Source organism: Chroicocephalus ridibundus, chromosome 1 (genome assembly GCF_963924245.1).
Source record: "Chroicocephalus ridibundus chromosome 1, bChrRid1.1, whole genome shotgun sequence".
NCBI classification, from domain to species: domain Eukaryota; kingdom Metazoa; phylum Chordata; class Aves; order Charadriiformes; family Laridae; genus Chroicocephalus; species Chroicocephalus ridibundus.
Genome location: NC_086284.1, coordinates 28,095,517 through 28,113,550, shown reverse-complemented (window position 1 = coordinate 28,113,550; position 18,034 = coordinate 28,095,517). Strand labels below are relative to the sequence as shown.

The window sequence follows — 18,034 nt, the reverse complement described above, 5'->3', positions numbered from 1 at the left end:
GCGTTGACCATATCAAAGAAAGGGGTGGAGTTGCCCCCTCCTTGAGCCCTGCCAACCCCATGGGCTGTTGGGGAAGGCAGGTGAGCGAGCTGGATTTGAATTGCAAATATTAAATGGTAGCTAGTTCATGGACCATCATTTTCAAAAATTACAGTCAATTTGCCCTTTTACTGCTCTTTTATGAGTCCAGTCTTTTCGTTTCCCTCAAATGCAGCTGCGCAGACCACTGACTCAGCAAATCTCACGGGGGCTTCAAATGAACGGTTGGGTTGGAAAGGCAGGGACAACATCAAACAGATCAGCCACAAATACACAATAGAATCATGGCGGAGGCAGAATTTTGACATCTATTTTTAACCTCTAACTTCCCCCATAAATGTACTGCTAGATAACAGTAAAATGCATTAATAAGTATATTAAAATAAACCTATCAACTGGTAAAAAAAATGAATCTCCCTAGTTTAAATGTCTTCAGATGGAGCACGTGCAGAATCCAGCACTCCCACTACTGGTTGAGTGGTCCAGCCTTCGGAAAAGCATGAGCCTTGCTCACCTCCTGCAAGGGTTATCTGTAGCTCCCTGCCTAGGGAGATGGTTCCCAAGCAGAGAGACATCTCCCTCACAGCTGTCCTTCAAGTGTCTAAAGCTCCCCTTGCCTTGTCTTCATGCTTTCTGGTAGCTGACCTCCTCTACCCGTCCCCAGCCACTCTCAAACTGGCTCCTGCTGTTTCCACCCGCCTTTCTTCTTGGAAATCAGTTTCAGGCATTTGAGCTTCCTTTGCAAACCAGGTGAGAAGGGGACCTGAAGAAGAAGAGAAATCTCAAGGGCAGCACATGGTTCAAAGGGACCCTGGACAGAAGATGGCGTAAACAATGTGGAGCTAGGAGCCTGCACGCCAGTGGTTATCATGGCACGAAATTACTTTCGGAATAACACTGAGAAGTCTGTGTAGAAAAATAATATTAATTGACTAACTTCTGTGAGACGGTCCCTGAGAAAGAGTTAAAAGTAACCGCGGGACTTCCATCGTTCTAAGAAGCTGTAATTTTGATTAAGAGCTGAAAGTCCCTTAAAGGATTATCAGGGACATATTCCTGATAAAGTACCTCATTGTATCAAAAGCAGAGGTTTCCCTTGACACAGCAAAATGGACATTCCTCCAAGCTGCAGGTTACTCCTGTCTTGCCAAGCCACCCACCCACACTGCTACCGGACCACTAGTGATTTTGATGGAGCACTCTGGCGTGGCAGTGAGGACACTCCCAGCACTGTGTTACTGCAGGGACGCAGGAGACAGCAACCTTAGCTGTTGCCCAGCATTTTAGATGATATCTCACAGCGTCTTGTTCCTAAGACAGGCTCCATAGTGATAGACCAACACCTACTCCATGTCCATGGAGAGGGGTGAAGATCAGCTCCAAGAAGGTTCCAGGAGAGAGGTGGAGATGGGTGCCCCAGCACCTCTGCTAGGAGAAATGCAGATGGAGCAGTGGTGTCAGGGGTGAAGTTACGTGCTTCAGGCTCCTTCTGCTTCTATTATCTCGCTCCTGTTTAAGAGATGCCAAATCCTTCCCCACTGAAATACCACCGAACGCTCAAATGATTGGGACAGTATTTACCAGCTGCAGGATTGCCGGAACAGAGTATACAGTTTCTTCCAGAAGTTCACCGCGTACACTGTACACAACTAGACAAGAAAATCTGTTATAGGAATGTTTAACAGCTAATAGGCTCATTTTTTCAGACAAGCAAAGCATCCACTGCTTTTTTTTAAATAAATCCTGGGTTAGGCCCCAGTTATCCTAGTTAATTTGGACAGAAAATAATTTCCATTTTGATGACGGAGAAAATTCCAATTCAATTCCTCAATGTATTGAAGTTAATGGCAAACTCCTTTAATCTTGGTCATTTCGTGATGTGACCTGCAACTTGCCTGACATACTATTGATTAGCCTGCAGGGCACATTCGACAATACGGGTTAATTTCTTTTGCACACGTATGTATTTACATTCCTTCCCTCCTTATGAAATATAAAGATCGAGAAAAGTATTTTGCCCTCCAAGAATGAGAAGCACATTTCACTGCCACATTAAGACAACTTCGGTTTAGCAGACTACAGCTCCGGGGTTTGGGTTGGGTCGGGTCATTGATTGAAATCCAATGCAACAAATTCATACAGCACTAATTGTTAGCGCAGGCAAAAAAATGTTAAGCGAGAAGGATTAAAGGCTGCTCAGGCGTAGCAGAGCTCTTTCCAACAAGACAAATTACAGCTATTATTTTATATCAATGAACTGTAATAATCTTGAATTCCCTGCACTGGAAGGAAAAATTGTGATAATGAACTCTTCTCTTACCTACCTTACCTTCTAGCCTGCGATAATCAGGGTAGTTCTTTGGTAGCAAGGGGACATTCCTCATGTCAGCTTTGCTCAAATGAATTTATTTAGCAAAATACATTTTAAAAATCATCTTCCAATCACACAATATGTTTATTATGATTAACGCTTAAGTAGAGTTGTTTACCATGGATGTCTAAAAATAATGAGATTTTAAAAATAACTGTTTCTCAGAGGAGTTAACACGTGGACTTCAGAAATACAGGTTGGGCGGAGAATGGCTTGAGAGCAACCCTGAGGAGAAGGACTTGGGTGTGCTGGTGGACTAAAAACTCAATATGCACTTGCACCCCAGAAAGCCAACTGCATCCTGGGCTGCATCAAAAGAAGAATGGCCAGCAGGTCCAGGGAGGTGATTCTGCCCCTCTACTCTGCTCTGGTGAGACCCCACCTGGAATACTGTGTCCAGCTCTGGAGCCCTCAGCACAAGAAGGACATGGACCTGTTGGAACGGGTCCAGTGGAGGGCCACGAAGACGATCCGAGGGCTGGAGCACCTCTCCTGTGAAGACAGGCTGAGAGAGCTGGGGTTGTTCAGCCTGGAGAAGAGAAGGCTCCAGGGAGACCTTATAGCAGCCTTCCAGTACCTAAAGTGGGCCTACAGGAAGGATGGGGAGGGACTCTTTATCAGGGAGAGTAATGATAGGATGAGGAGTAACCGTTTTAAACTGAAAGAGGAGAGATTTAGATTGGATATTGGGAAGAAATTCTTTACTATGAGGGTGGGGAGGCACTAGAGCAGGTTGCCTGGGGTAGTTGTCAGTGCCCCTCCCTGGAGGTGTTCAAGGCCAGGCTGGATGGGGCTTTGAGCAGCCTGGTCTAGCAGGAGGTGTCCCTGCCCATGGCAGGGGGTTGGAACTGGATGATCTTTAAGGTCCCTTCGAACCCAAACCATTCTGTGATCCTGTGTGATTCTGTGAATAAAGCCTGAATGCACGACTCGCCCTTTGCGCCGCTGATCTTTGCAGAGCAGAGAAAGTTTTAACTAAAGTGGTGGCTGTCTCTAGTTTCTTGCTCATTTTTTTAAAAAATTGGTTTCACCTCTGGCTTTCTGTGCTAGCATGAAGCCGACTCCTCTGCAACCTCTTAGACTTGTTCAGTGCTGGAGTCCCACCTGGGTGGGAGCAGCCTGGAGTTTTCATTTGGAACTCACGGGAGGTGACGCTGGATGAAAGCAGGGGTAATCCTCTCAGTGTGCAGTTCAGAGCAAGTCTCACAAGATGAAATCAGCTGAAGAAACGGATCACCTAGAGGTTGGTCCTGGGCTATTCAGTGTTTAAAAGCCTGTCTACGCTGCCTCTCCCACGATCTGTGAGAGGCGTGCAGCGCTCAGTGTAGGTCCAGCACAGTGCCCACCCCAGAGACCACCCCAGAGACCCTCCTTACCAGGCTAAGGTTCTGCTTTTCTGGTAAAAGGCTTACATGGTAGCCTCACGAGGGGAAAAAATGGCAGAAAACTCCTTTTTTTTTTTCCCTGACAATCGCCTGCTCATACATTCCCATCAGACCCATTTGTCAGTGGGATGGGGGTTGCTGGTCCCTGCTTCCTCCAGCACAGCCCAGGCCCTCAGTTCTGCACCACGTTGCCTCTAATGCTACAGCTACCCAAAAGGGAGGGGAGGTGGCATCCAAGGCGGATAGCCTCTAAGGTGTTCCCAAAAAGCACAACTCTTATTGGTCATTATCACAGAATCTCTCAGGTTGGAAGGGACGCCTAAGGATCATCACATCCGACTCCCTGCTCCTCACAGGACCACCTAAAACTAAACAATATGACTAAGGGCATTGTCCAGATTCTCCCTGAACTCCGCCAGGCTTGGTGCCGTGACCACTTCCCTGGGGAGGCTGTTACGAATACTAAGGTAAAATTGCCTTAAACAATACCGTAGGATGGAAAAATGTGTGCAGAGACTTACGAGATACTGTGCCCATGTGTTTAAATTTGTGTGTGACTGGAAGACAAAGAGGCAGGAGTCGGATCAGCAGGGGGAAATGCTGGCTTCCAGGAACAGCAGTAGCCATCTCCTCTCTCAGCAATCCCTGGTCATTATCCCATTTTTCCATCCTTGCCTACTCTTGATTCATCCCAGGTAGAACAGGATAAAAATGAAACTTCAAGAAGAGGCAGCAGAACACCTGCTGAGAGATTCATGTTGGGGTTTCGGTCTCCTAGACAAAGCTGCTGAGATCTTCTGGAACCAGCAAACCGCTCCTCCACCTGACAAACCTCCGGTCCAGCTCCTGCCTCTCCCCCCTCCACAGCAACACCGGCCCTGTGCATTTCAACTGTATGTCCCAAATCCCTATGTACATTCCTCTTCTCTCACATTAGTTAATGGGGTGGGGTTGGGTTGGTTTTTTTGGAAGTATTTCATCATCTTTTGACTCCTCACATGCTATACGTGTAGTAGGCCTATGGTAGTTTGTTCAGCTTTTAAAAATAAGTAGATAAGACCAGGCTCCTGAAAGAGCAGGCAATTTGTACATGCAGTAATTATGACCCCTCTACCATTCTCCTGCTCTTCTTTGTAATAGATTTCAGTACTCATTTCCACTATCACTGACTAATTTAATCATTTTCCAGGGTCTCTGACAGTCAAGACACTCACACTCTGACAAGCTACCAGTGCTGCAGATTTAGGTGACAAGAGCAGATGGAAGAAAAAAAAAAAAAAAAAGAAAGTAATCCATGTTCTAGACTTCCTCAGTTTTAAGGAGACCAGTTGAGCATGAAACAGGCCAGCACCATCTTACTGATAATGAATGTGTGTTCATATTTTTACAATTTATTTTGCCATTTTAGAAGTATCACATACCAATTTAAGAAGTGAAAGAAAATTTGTTAGAAGTGGAAACCTTACCCTTGGTTAAACCCCACTCAAATGAATAATCTTCACCTGAACAGCGTTATGTATGTCGAGGTGAACCCAGAAGTGTCAGACAGCAAGTGGACTTGCTTTATATAGGTATGTTCCTTCTGAACAAATGTTGTCAAACTGATTTCCAAGCAACACAAAAGCATTGCTCATCCACAACTTCAATGCAACTGCTTACAAACCAAAGTCGGAAAACATTCTGTGTCATCACACCACAGAAGACAGTGTGGCTAAAATAAAAGAAGCCAGACAAACAGCGAGATACGTAAATGAGGAGGCAGAACGTACACAGTCAGACTAGAACTTATCACAACATGGAAAAACCATCTTTTGCTCACAGCCTTGCCCATGAGCAATCAAGAGGCAAGCATGCAGCACCCATGTTCTCTCCTCTTAATGTCAGCTTACAAATACTGCAAAGCAACTATGATCTTATACATCTTCCAAGGCAACTTGTTGTCTTTCCGAAAGGCTAATGTATTTTGCATAGATCTAAAGACGGATTTGAGGCTGTCAAACAATCCATCTGGTTTCTAAACCTGAACAAACATCGTTGTTTAGTTCACTATGCCTTGTATTAATAGCAAAATAAAATATTTGACTTTGAACTAGACGCACATGCAACCAAGCATGGACAAGTAGACAACATTTGCAACATTCCTGGCATCATGACACGATATTCTGTGTACGACTTTGGGCAGAGTTAGAACATCATGTCATCTAGTCCATCCTCCATAAACTTCTTGTAAATTGCCATAAACTTTGCTACAAACGCTTCCAGATGATAAATGGCTTTGCTGCCCAGTTGCAGGCGGTGTTCATAGAAGGCCGCCATCTGTGCGACTTCTCCTTTCAGTTGTCCATCACAGTTATTTAGAAGTTCTGTCAGGAGGCCCTAAAAGGAGAAAAAAAAAAAACAGGACAGTATTTGAAAAATTATATTTTTTTTTGTTAATGGGATAACCTAATTTCTCTGAAAATAGACTATGACTAGTAGTTCACTCACAAATCCAACAGAAAAGACATTCAAGAATCATTACATCACCTACTTGACCGAACTAGACTCATGGAACCACGTCTCTTCGGAACCTTCTTTCAAGATAAATTCCTCGTGTCAGAATAGATGTTACCTATTGTGTTCTTAGATGGGAAAAATATCGTATACTGCAACTACTTATGCCTTAATAAAGAAAATAAATTAACCCAATCTCCAAATACTATAACCTCTACTGCATGCAGGCACATGGCATCTTTTACCAAGATAGCAAGTGTATTAAAATCACTTATTTCCCTATTTTGACAGCATCAAGCACAAAGAGAAACAACATGAATAAATAACAAGGAAAGGCTTATTTAAAGTTTATCTGTTTATATTTACATACATATGTATGTGTAGACACACACAAGATACTTTACAAGAATACTCCAGTCATGGCAAAAAACCAAAAATGCAGTATTCTGCATCCGAGACAACAATAAAGTCATTGCAAATCTGTCTCTATTAAAACAGCCAGGATTAATTGAGAAGTATCTCTAGAGCACTTTAAGATTATGAAAAGAGAGTAGGCAGAGAAATCCACCTTTAGCCTGACAACAACAGTCCTCAAACAGGGCAATGCAAAATCCACTTATCTGCCATAAGAAAGGAAGGTTAAATAAACATCTAACTACCAAAACTGTCAGAAAGCAGAAATCAGTTAATGCCAAAATAAATTTATTATCTTGTAATTATGTTTGATGGCAAAGTCCACCTATGATAAGTTGCAAACATTGGCTTTAATCTTTCTTCTGCTCTAGCTTGCTTCAGCATCCTTTCACCCTGCCTAAAATAAAAACATGCATGTCCCATTTGCTTTTTTCTCCCAAGATGACTTCTGTCTTTGAAGAGACCTGCTGATCCAGCATCCTTCAGAAAACCTCTCCATTAGGCCACAGCAAATACTGAACTTATAACAAAGTTACAACTTTTACAAAAGAAAACAAACCATATCAAAATTAGCACATAAAATAGGTATATGCCTCAATACAGAAACTGGACTTAGAAATCTTCACGGGGACAAAGCACGTCCTCCTTTGTTTTCACTCAGCCACGATACTGCTGCTCTATGATCACAGAACAAGTTTCAGTAAACCATTCAACAGAGATGTAAACAAGGAAGCCTGCAACAAAAATAAACTACATATTTACATTTTCCAAATTAGAGAACAGAAGCTTCCTGCCCTCAAAATGTACACAATTCAAAAACATCATGACTAAATATATTTAGGTATGAACCTAACCAAACAGTCCAGTATATTGAGTGAGGATAGCGAGAAGTGAATGCTATGTATCAGTGTTTGCAGGAACAAGGTCTTTAATTACTGCTTCAGAGCAATAACCTGGACTATTAGAGTTACTCTAGTGGAAGAAAAGTACCTTTTGGTTACTCACATCTATTTGGAAAGGACACAGGTCTTCATCGATATTTGGATAATCTGCTATATTTTTGTGGGTTTTTTTTTTTAAACTCAAAATGAGACTGTCATAGTGTTAATGCTTGTAACACCTTAAAAACTATGTAGCTGAATTACCTTCATTATAATCTCAGGAGGAATGCAGTGTGTCAGAAGTTCATAAAGCCGTCCACGGACCTCTAAGAGCCTGTTGGAAAGACACCACAAAATATCAGAAGTATGTCCCCAAAGCGTACTAATGTGTTTGCACTATTTGTGAAATATGCTGCAGGAAAAAAATTCAACCCAAGGAAAATTTTCTCTGTTTTTGGTTTTGTGTGGTATTTTAAACCCAAAAGCATTGCACAAATCAGTTTTAATTCATATGCTACATACCACTTTTTATTCGAACAGTAATATAGATTACATATACTCCAGTTACAATGGTCTCAGTTAATCTAGAAGCTGGAAGGCTATTAGAATTTGTCTCAGGCTTGTCTCCCTTTAATTCCCCGTCATATCTAAATTATTATTCATGCTTAAGATTAGTGAGAAGACACCACAAAATTGATTAGAGGCAGAAGATTCATTTACACTGTTTTTCTGTCTTCATTGTTTACAAGAGGGGTTAAGGTGATCACTTGGCAGAAGGTGACACAGTTATCAGTTCTCAACTTTTGATATCAGGAGGTCAGAGGCTACAAGCATTTAAATTAAATACAAGAATTTAAGTGACATCTCATGTACTATATGGAACAGACAAAAAGGATCAGGCTACGTATATGACACCGAGATGGATAAAGGGGGCAACTCCTAATGCGCTCAAACTCAATGATTTCTCATTTCCAGTTCTTTTACAAAGGTGCATTGTGCTAAAGACGGTGAAACAGACGCTACAGAAAGAGTGGTCAGACACTGGAACAGGCTGCCCAGGGAGGTGATGGAGTCACCATCCCTGAATGTGTTTAAGAGTCATTTAGATGTGGTGTTAGGGGATATGGTGTAGGGGAGAACTTTGTAGAGTGGGGTTGGTGGTTGGACTTGATGATCCCAAGGGTCTTTTCCAACCTAAATGATTCTATGATTCTATAAATAAAACAACAAAACACACACACATGCCACAGACACAAAAAAAGGAGACAGCACAACATGCAACTAAGCTTATGCTCACTTTTGATTACAAAGCTTCAACAGAGAAAACCAACAATTGCTTCAGTCCTTGAAGCTCATTCAGCCTCCTCCAGTAATTTTAAAGCTGATTTCCTCTGCCTGCAAAGTACCAGCTCCAGCAGAAATGCCAGCAAATTTTAGTCATATGTAATACAACTAAAAGTAAAGATGACACATTTTTAAATATAACATTATTTTTTTTTAATGTTTGAGAGTACACCAAAACCATAGTTTATAGCTGCAAGCAAATGTATTCACCTACCTTTGTGGTGTCTGTTGACCAACAATAGCATTTGCAGTTTCTCTCAAATAAACTTCCCAGTCCATCTCAGGAATGTCTTGATCAGCAGTAAAAGGATACCTACGTAGTAATAATAATATTTTTAAAAAATTAAAATCAAAGCAAACTGTCACCTATTCTAACAAGGCCTCAGAAGTAAGTTAATTTATGTGTCTGCAAGTGTGATTTATATTAATTTTCAGCAGTAACTTACTGTTGTACTCTGCAGGATTCACACATAAGTAGTGCTTTCCGAAGATTCCTGCCAGATTTCTCTGCAAGCCTTTGAGCCAGTTCCGGCGGAAGCATCAGGCCTTCTTTCTTACACACACTGGACAAGACATGGCAGATCTAGACAGGAAACAGATAGCAGAGAGTGCAACATTTAGCGACCAGTTTAGCACCTACCGATTCTCCTGTTTGACACATTTCTGGACCAGAGATAGCAGAGACATGCTTGACAAGTCACCCACCACAAAGAAAAACTAGGTCACTTTGTGGAAGTAAAGTTCTTGCTGTGGACTTATGAACTATTTATCTAGTAAGAAGTTTTAAATAACTAATTTTTGCTTCTCTTTCAAACATACATCTTCAATGCTGGGAGCAGGCACTCGTACAGCCAGGCATCTGCTTTGAATAGGCCCTATGATTTTTGACACGGAGTTGCAGCACAGGATCAACCTGCAGGTCGCCATGTATTTCTCCATTGTTCTTCGCAAAGCATGCTGAGCGTCTTTAGTGAGTTTGTCAACTTCTGTTAACAGCACCACTGAAAACGGAGTAAAAATAGTGGAGTTTTTTTTATTAATACCAGACCTTTCTAAGAAAACGAGTACTTTGACATACAAGCGATAACACCAAAATAAAAGATACAAGCAGAAAGAGGCAGCATGGTTCCACAGGCAGGAAAAATCAAGATTAAGACAGCCTGCATGCTTTTTTGGCTGTATAATCTTCTGCTCTTTCACACCCTGGAACGTCAATTTCTTCAGAGCAGGGCCTGCAACACTTCAGTGCCAAGAAATAAAGCAGGTCGGTGTACAGGCTTTCACTTTCATAATTAGTACAGTAACTTTCTAAAGGAATTTTTAAGTAAGAAATGCAAAAGGATTTATGGCATAAGGACATATAAAAACCCACAAATTTCTTCAAGATCCCTCGATGCACTTTATATGTCAATAAACCAATGTCTTAGCTTAACAAAGGAGTAGTAGAAAGCTGCCTTATTACTGTAGCTGCAACACCTTTCCATGGTCTTTTAAAGAAAAAAAAAAAAAAAGAAAAAGGAAAACATGTTTCAAAAATGCTTCAGAACATCCAGGAGACACCTAGTACGAAGCAGCTAACCTAACCAGCTACCTTCTGCAGGTTCCTCCACAGGCAACTCGGAGATGGCTGATTTCAGTACTCTGAATAGTCTGGTGACAACAGCCTGGAGGAACAAGTCAGCCCATTACTCTTCTCCTGTTTCTCTTCTGGTTCTATATGCAACCTAAGGAGAGCAGCCAGCTTACCAGATACTTTGAGGTGCATGGTATGACTGCAGCTGTAAGGATATATACGGCAGTAACTAGTAGAGCCAACCAGTGTCTAGCAGCTTAGGTGAAATAGAGTATTTCCTGAGAACAGTGAGGAAAACAAGACAAAAATACTAAATCCATGACCATTTTCAACTAATTTCTGCTCTATTCTATCTGTCAATATTCCCTCTCTCCTTCAATCTCGTTAGGGAGTTCTGATTTTTCCTTCACTTTAGTTTTGGGGAGGAAAAATAAGCCTGTTGCGGCAACATGCATCTTGGAAAACTCTCTGAAAGCCTTCATTTTCCTACCCAGTGTCCTTCCGTACACTATGGATAAAATGCTTCTAAACTTTCTGCTTAAGATAGCACATCCTTATCCTGCCCCTCAACTCAATATTAAACCTTGGTGGCTCATAACTCAGCTGTTACTGTAGATTGTGAAACTACATTACAGCACATTTCAGTGGTAGACTTGCGAAAAAGACAGCAGGAATCCCAGCTCCCTCTGCCTAGCCACAGTCATTCAGCTACACTCTGTCCTTCTAAGAAACCAACACAAGAGATAACCTCATACTCAGCATTTAACCACTCAAGATATTTCCACAGTGGAAGAAAAATGGGAGGTTGTTTAGTTTGTGAAAGGTTCACATGTGCCCTCATGCAATATACAGGTACAAACAAAACAGTCAACTGAAATCACTGAAAAACAAGTTTAAGAAGTACTTTGACTTGTTTTAACTGTTTTTACTCACCTTTAAAGTCTCGTTGAGTACTTGTCTCAAGCTGTTGGGATTGTGCTACTGTCTTCAAGAGTTCCTGAATTACTACACGGTCATTGTTTCCTGCATCACTGTACCAGGAGTTTGAATAAAACTTGTTTTAAAAAACCTTTATAGTGCATATAAAATGCATCATCTTAAGCAGCCCCTTGGTCAAACAAGAATGCCAAAAGAATTCAGAAGCTATTGAGGTTAGACTTAAGCTCAACAGAACATACTTTGTTGAAAGTTACCTTCCCAATAATAAGAACAACCCAAAGCTTATACAGGCACAGCTGGAACAGTAGCACTGTACTGGGAAGTCGTGAAACCGTTGTCAAGTGTTTTATTAACTCTTTAAACTAGAACTTAGTTTTCTGGTATGAGAAATCTAAACTTCTGTTACTTGTAATTTGGGCAAAGACATGTAACATGAACATTTTTACCCATTATGGGAAGAAAAATTAAGTCTAACTCCTCTTAGAAGGTAGGATAACATGGGGAAATACTAGATTTCCTTCCTGCCTCTTCTCCTTACTGTCCCCTAGAGTAGCACTGCACAACCTTCTCAGCCCCCAGGTTAGTAGCTCAGCTAGCTTGACTCAGATTTGATGACCCCTGACTTGCAAGATAAATTACTGAAAAAGCAAAGAAAAAGAGGGGGAGAAACCCCACACTCTTTAGCACCCCCAGACTACTGCCTTCACAGCAGCAGCAGTGGCTCTGCAATATTTCCCGGGCAAGGAAATGAAAAAGGCATTTGCTGGTCCTGTCGTAGTGACCACTCAACCAGGCCTTCCACATTCTTGCCCAGAAGGCAGCAGAATGTACAGAAGCACATTAGCTCAACAGTTCACAACCTGCTGAACAGGATACGCTGACTTTGACTGCAGAGATCTACCCTTCTGCGAGGGAGCAGACCTGTGACTACAGTACAGGGGGGGCGGGGGGGGTGGGGGTGGGGAAGGAGGCAAACCAAAACAAGTTGGTTCTACTTATGAGCTAGGCCAGTTTTGGGAAATGGAAAGTGATTAAAATAGTTTCCTAATATTTAAAAATAAATTATTCTCTACAGTGACAGAGAACCCAGGGTTATAATTTCATAATCCTTGATATTATGTGACCACAGCAAACACTCCAGGAAAATAATGAAGAAAGGCAGAGTTAACACAAAAATGTTGGCCCTTAATTCTTTACACTACCTCCTACTCAGGAGAACCCATTTTAAATCATCTATCCAAACTAGTCAAGCGACCAACAGCCAATGGTTTGGAATTCAAACAATATCCTCCTTTTAGAGGAAAAAGAACAGCCCTATCTAATAAAGTTCTGTAATAAATATAATATCTGCATAGTCCTTCCCAGAAGTTAATTTCCTTTCCCTGTGAGCCATTTATCATGTTCCGTATTACTGAAGATGCACAACGTGATTTCACAGTATAATAATTCAATCAAACTTCACAGACTACAGCACAGCACATGCAGGTTCACTGTCTGGTCAGTAGTGCTGTATTAGAATACCAGCAATACACAGAGATTAGTTGCAGAACAAGCTTTTAAAGGAGACGTGATACATGAGAATAGCATCTAAAATGCAGAGCAACATGAGAAAAAATTTAGCAATAAGCACAAAGCTTAAAGTTACTCCAGAATACACATTTTCTTGTAATTGCAACCCAAACAACAAAGCCAACATAACCAAAGTCTCCCAGTGGACAATGACATTTACTGTCATGTGATTTAAAGCAACATCAAAAGGTTTCAGGTAAATACAAGTATTTACTTTGGGTCAGTGAACTAACACCAGCAATTTCACAACTGTCAAAGATGACACAGAGTACAGCATTATAGCTTCTATCATTTAAATCAACATCTGACCTCGCTCATGACATGATTCTCAGTATTTTGTAGTGCTGTTTTTACCCCATGCTCTAAACTCTTAAAATAAAGAGTTACTGGGTAGACCTTGCTTACTTTCAAATCATTTCATTTTTGTATTTGTGAGAGAACTAACAACATGGGGGTGTTGGTTCCAATAAAAGTTCTCAATATCAACCTAAATAGTCAAATCTATGAATCCAGAATTGTTACGCAGTCCTCAACATCAGCATGCTTATGTGGCTAGTTAAGCAGAACATTACTGTCTTTAGGATACAGCAATCCAAATTTTTGTTCATTTAGAGCTGTTCAATTAAAAATCCTCCCCTGTTCCCCTTTGCAGTCCAAACCCATAAAACCATTATCTAATTTGTCCAATAAATTGGGCATTCAGGCCCTTATATATCCAGGTTGAAACCACTTGCAATATGACCGGCGGCTTATATTTGAAGTGTGACATTTTTACCGTACGCTTACCTTGGGTTAACTTCAAGGTGATAATTACTTGCAATGGTGCTAATTTCAATTTTCTTTTTAGAAGGTGCCTATGTAGAAAGGAAGCATATTAAACTTCAGAAAGAGTGTTGTAAGAACCTGATGCACAAATTTATCTTACAGACAAAGTTGGCTGGATCACAGGCAAACCAAAGTCTCAAAGATCAAAGAACTGTTGAGACACTAGACTTAAGCATCTCCTACCCCCCAACCCCACATGTTATATCCATAACAAGGATTTTGAATGGATAGTATAACCTTTTAAAAATAATCAAGTAAATGCCTGAGACCAAGGCAAATACAACTGAATTATTTTTTTTCCTAATGCTGAAATTGTCACTATGGGAATAAGAAAACAAGTTAAAACTTGCATATATGAGAAAAGCAGTGCTAATCATTTAAAAAACATTTTACAGACAAATGAAATTCTATACATCTAATTGAGATCTAGTCTATCACAACACATCCTATAGTCCAAACTGAACCGTGAGGAAAAAGAAAACCACCCACCACAACAAAAAACAATAAACAAACACAGAAAACAACAAAGAACCCCCACATCCTCCTACCCGTGAAGGCCTAAGGAATAGGAATATCTGGCAAAAGCATTTGTCCAAGTAACCAAACTAGTCTGATTAATTACATAAAAGATCTTGAAGGTACTGATTAAAAAAAATAATTTTAAAACTCAAATAAATATAAAGGTCTCAGCAGAAATGTATCAGTATATAAATATCCACACTACTTTGCAGCAGATGGCAGTTTTTTTACCGTTATACTCTGATGCTCAATCCTCAGTTTTTCCACTCCTGCACCGTATAATTCCCTTAACAAACACATGATTCTTGTCTTTTTTCCAGCTCCTGATGGTCCATACACCAACAGGTGGGGGAAGTCACCACACTGAACCTGAACCCAAAGCAACAAGATTAGTTAGATATAGCAGTACTTTCCTTAAAAGAAGCATTCATCCTTCCACTCTCACCCAAGTTTACATGAAATGACTTTTCCAGATGCAGCTCATTCACAACATAGTACCTAGAATTAGAACTACTGAATTTCTTTGCTGCAGTGATATTTCCTATCATCTTTTCCTGAAGACCATATGTAACTCATTTAACTCCAGACACCTTACCCCTCAAAAAAACTCAACCAAAACAACCCAAAAATCCAACAAAAAACCACCCCAGCATTTATATGCTTTCCAGAGTTTCTAGAGGGCCAGATGCAATAAACACACCGTAAAAAGGATTAAAACAAAGTTTAAAGCCTATATACACAAATAAAATTATGTCCGTGTACCTATACATAATTACTTGGTTGCTTCATTTGCAAGCCTTGAACCTGGGCAAACAAGTAATAGATAGCCTGTACTTCAGTTAGGAGTTTGTTTCTTGAAAAGCTAAAAAGCATGACCTGGAGAACATCTGGCCAAATCCCATAGCCAGAATTTACATTCATACAATGGTTTAGGTTGGAAGGGACCTCAAAGATCATCCAGTTCCAACCCCCCTGTCATGGGCTGGGGCACCTCCAGGCATGGGGCCTCAACAGCTGCTCTGTGCAACCTATTCTAGAGCCTCACCGCCCTCATAGTGAAAAATTTCTTCCCAATATCTAATCTAAATCTACCCTCTTCCAGTTTGAAGCCATTACCCCTCATCCTATCACTGCATGCCCTTGTAAAAAGTCTCTCTCCAGCTCTCTTGTAGGCCCCCTTCAGATACCGTAAAGTTGCTATAAAGTGTCTCCAGAGCCTTCTCTTCTCCAGTTAGATATAAGGCATAGAGAAACACAAAGAATGAATCGGTCTAGTGAAGACAAGTCCCCACATCGTGGGGACTGAGGTGGGAGAAGTCCTTTAACATCCAAGCAATTACAGAGCCCTGAGTTTTATTCCCAGCTGCTCATCTTAAAACATCACCTAACTTTAAGGAAACAAGGAAGAAATTTTTCACTATGAGGCTGGGGAGACACTTGGAAATATTTCCCAGAGAAGTTGTAGATGCCCCATCCCTGGAAGTGTTCAAGGCCAGGCTGGATGGGGCTCTGAGCAACCTGGTCTAGTGGGAGGTGTCCCTGCCCACGGCAGGGGGTTGGAACTGGATGATCTTTAAGGTCCCTTCCAACCCAAACCATTCTGTCATTCTATAAGGTAAACTCGATTTTTAGAGGTCCTGAACGTTCACAGCTAAAACCAGCAGGAAGCACAAAAACACATCACTCCTGAAAAAGCCAAGCCACGCCACCTATTTCTTCGCAGCCTCTTCCTCAGCGCACAGGCCACCCTCCCCAGCGGGACGCGACGCCAGCGGACCCCCTTCCCACCCGCGGGGACGCTCCCCTGAAGGCTGGAGCCTGCACCGAGGGGAAGCTCCCGGCCCTGCGGGCCCGCAGACGCGTCTCATGGGCCGCAGAACCCCGGCTCCGCGGAGGAGAGAGGCCCGGCGGCGGGCTCGCCTCAGGCGGCCGTCACAGCTCAAGGCCGCGGGCGGAACCCGCTACGGGAGGAGGCCGCCGAGCGCCGCACCGGCGGGCCCGGGCGCCCCCTCACCAAGTTGCGGAGCTGCGCCGCCTGCTCGCGGTGGAAGTCCAGCCTGCCGAGGGATCCGGGCCGGTACTTGTCCACCCACAGGCTCATGGCGGTTCAAAAGCGCGCGTCGCCCAGCGCGCAGCGGCGGCGGGAGGAGCGGCCAGATACGGCGGCCGCCCAGGGACAAGCTGCAGCTGGGCCGCGGAGAAGGCGGAAGCGCGCTGTCGCCCCGCCCCGCCCCGGCGCGACGGGCTCCCTCAAGCCGTCCCGGCCGTGAGGGGCCGCCACGCCCTCGCTCCCCGCCGGCTTTGGGGTGTTCTCCCCGCAACAAATTCCAGCTTTCCCCGCTGTGCCCCGGCAGATTTTGTGTTTGAAGCGGCAGAGCTCGTGCTGCCAGGGGCGGCAGACGCATTTATGGCCAGCTGGCCATGGCGGGGTCTTACGGTCTTGTATGTGTGTGGGGGAACGCTGGTGGAACCCTGTCATGGCGCTGGGGCCGCACCCGGCAGCGACATGGGACAGCCGGCCCGGCAGTGCTGGTGCCAGCTCTGGGATCTCTTGCTATTTGTGGCAAACTCATTTTTACTGACTGTAACTCTTTCCCCCCCCCCCCCCCCAGGAATCGTATGCAGATACTTCCTGCGAGGTGTGAGGCAGCGGGGCCATGCTGGCCATGGCAAGCGAGCAGTATGGGCTGAGCGGCCAGGGCATGGCCGGGAGAGGTGGGATCTAAGGTGAGGTCCCGCAGGGATCGCCCAAGGGGGGAGGAAGCAGCAAGGGGCTGGCAGAAAAGAGCCCCTCAGGCGGGCATGGCCTGCCCACCCTGCCTGGCACCAGCTTCCGCAGCCTGCATTTGGCCCCTACAGATGGCCGGCACAAAGAGGCCGGTTTTCTGTGTCGGGGGGGAATATGCAGTCCTTAGGTTCTTTGTCTTGGTGTCATCCCAGGCTCACGGCGTCATTGTGCATCAGTGGGTTGCCCATAATCGATGTAGCTCACTGTGAATGTGCACGCTCCATCTGTGTGTGTGGCTTTATGTATATACAGAATATGTATGTACAGAATTACATACAGAATATTTATGTAATAGAGAAACTCTCATTTTGTTTCTTTGTGTAGTAGCCCTAATAAATGAAGCATCATGCACAAGTGATACTATTTGAAAGTAGAATTTCTTGAAGTAATAAAACATGGGTATGCACACGAACAGGCTGTCAGCCTAATTTTTTTACTTACAAGATTTCTGTGAAAAAATACAGTCAGGTGAAAAGTTCATGTGACCACTCGTATTTTATCAGCTCTGTGTTCACATTTATTCACGCAGTCAGAAAACCATAATGAAGGTAACAGCTTCATTAACCTAGATGTTCATGTAACTTGTAAAGATCACATAAACCTAGTGGGGACAAAGAGAGAGCACTTTACTTAGTACCATGTTACCTCTTTATCTGAAATAGTTACATTACTTACTGTCATAGACGCTCATGAATCAGTTTTATTTGCAGATTGCCATGAATTAGGAAATTCACCTTGTACTGCTTTGGCAGCACTACCCTTGTACATGACTGAGTCTGTGAAAGCAGCAGCAGCAACATCCTGCCCAGTGCTTGCCTTTGAGTCCTTTGTTATGCTCAGCACCTGTTCCTCTGCCGTTTTCTACATTTACATTTTCTACCTTCTACATTTACA

At 42.9% G+C, this 18,034-nt stretch overlaps 1 protein-coding gene across 1 annotated transcript; it reads right to left on the bottom strand.

Moving 5' to 3' along the window:
* Window positions 1–5,154: 5,154 nt before the first annotated feature.
* RFC3 (replication factor C subunit 3) lies at window positions 5,155–16,542 on the bottom strand. The gene is made up of 9 exons (XM_063332680.1): window positions 16,367–16,542; window positions 14,584–14,721; window positions 13,795–13,862; window positions 11,434–11,531; window positions 9,747–9,928; window positions 9,374–9,510; window positions 9,142–9,240; window positions 7,848–7,917; window positions 5,155–6,171 (listed from the first exon to the last, which is right to left on the bottom strand). The coding sequence occupies exons 1-9, from the start codon at window positions 16,451–16,453 to the stop codon at window positions 5,980–5,982; spliced, it is 1,071 nt and encodes a 356-aa protein (XP_063188750.1). The 5' UTR covers window positions 16,454–16,542; the 3' UTR covers window positions 5,155–5,979.
* Between the last annotated feature and the right edge of the window lie 1,492 nt (window positions 16,543–18,034).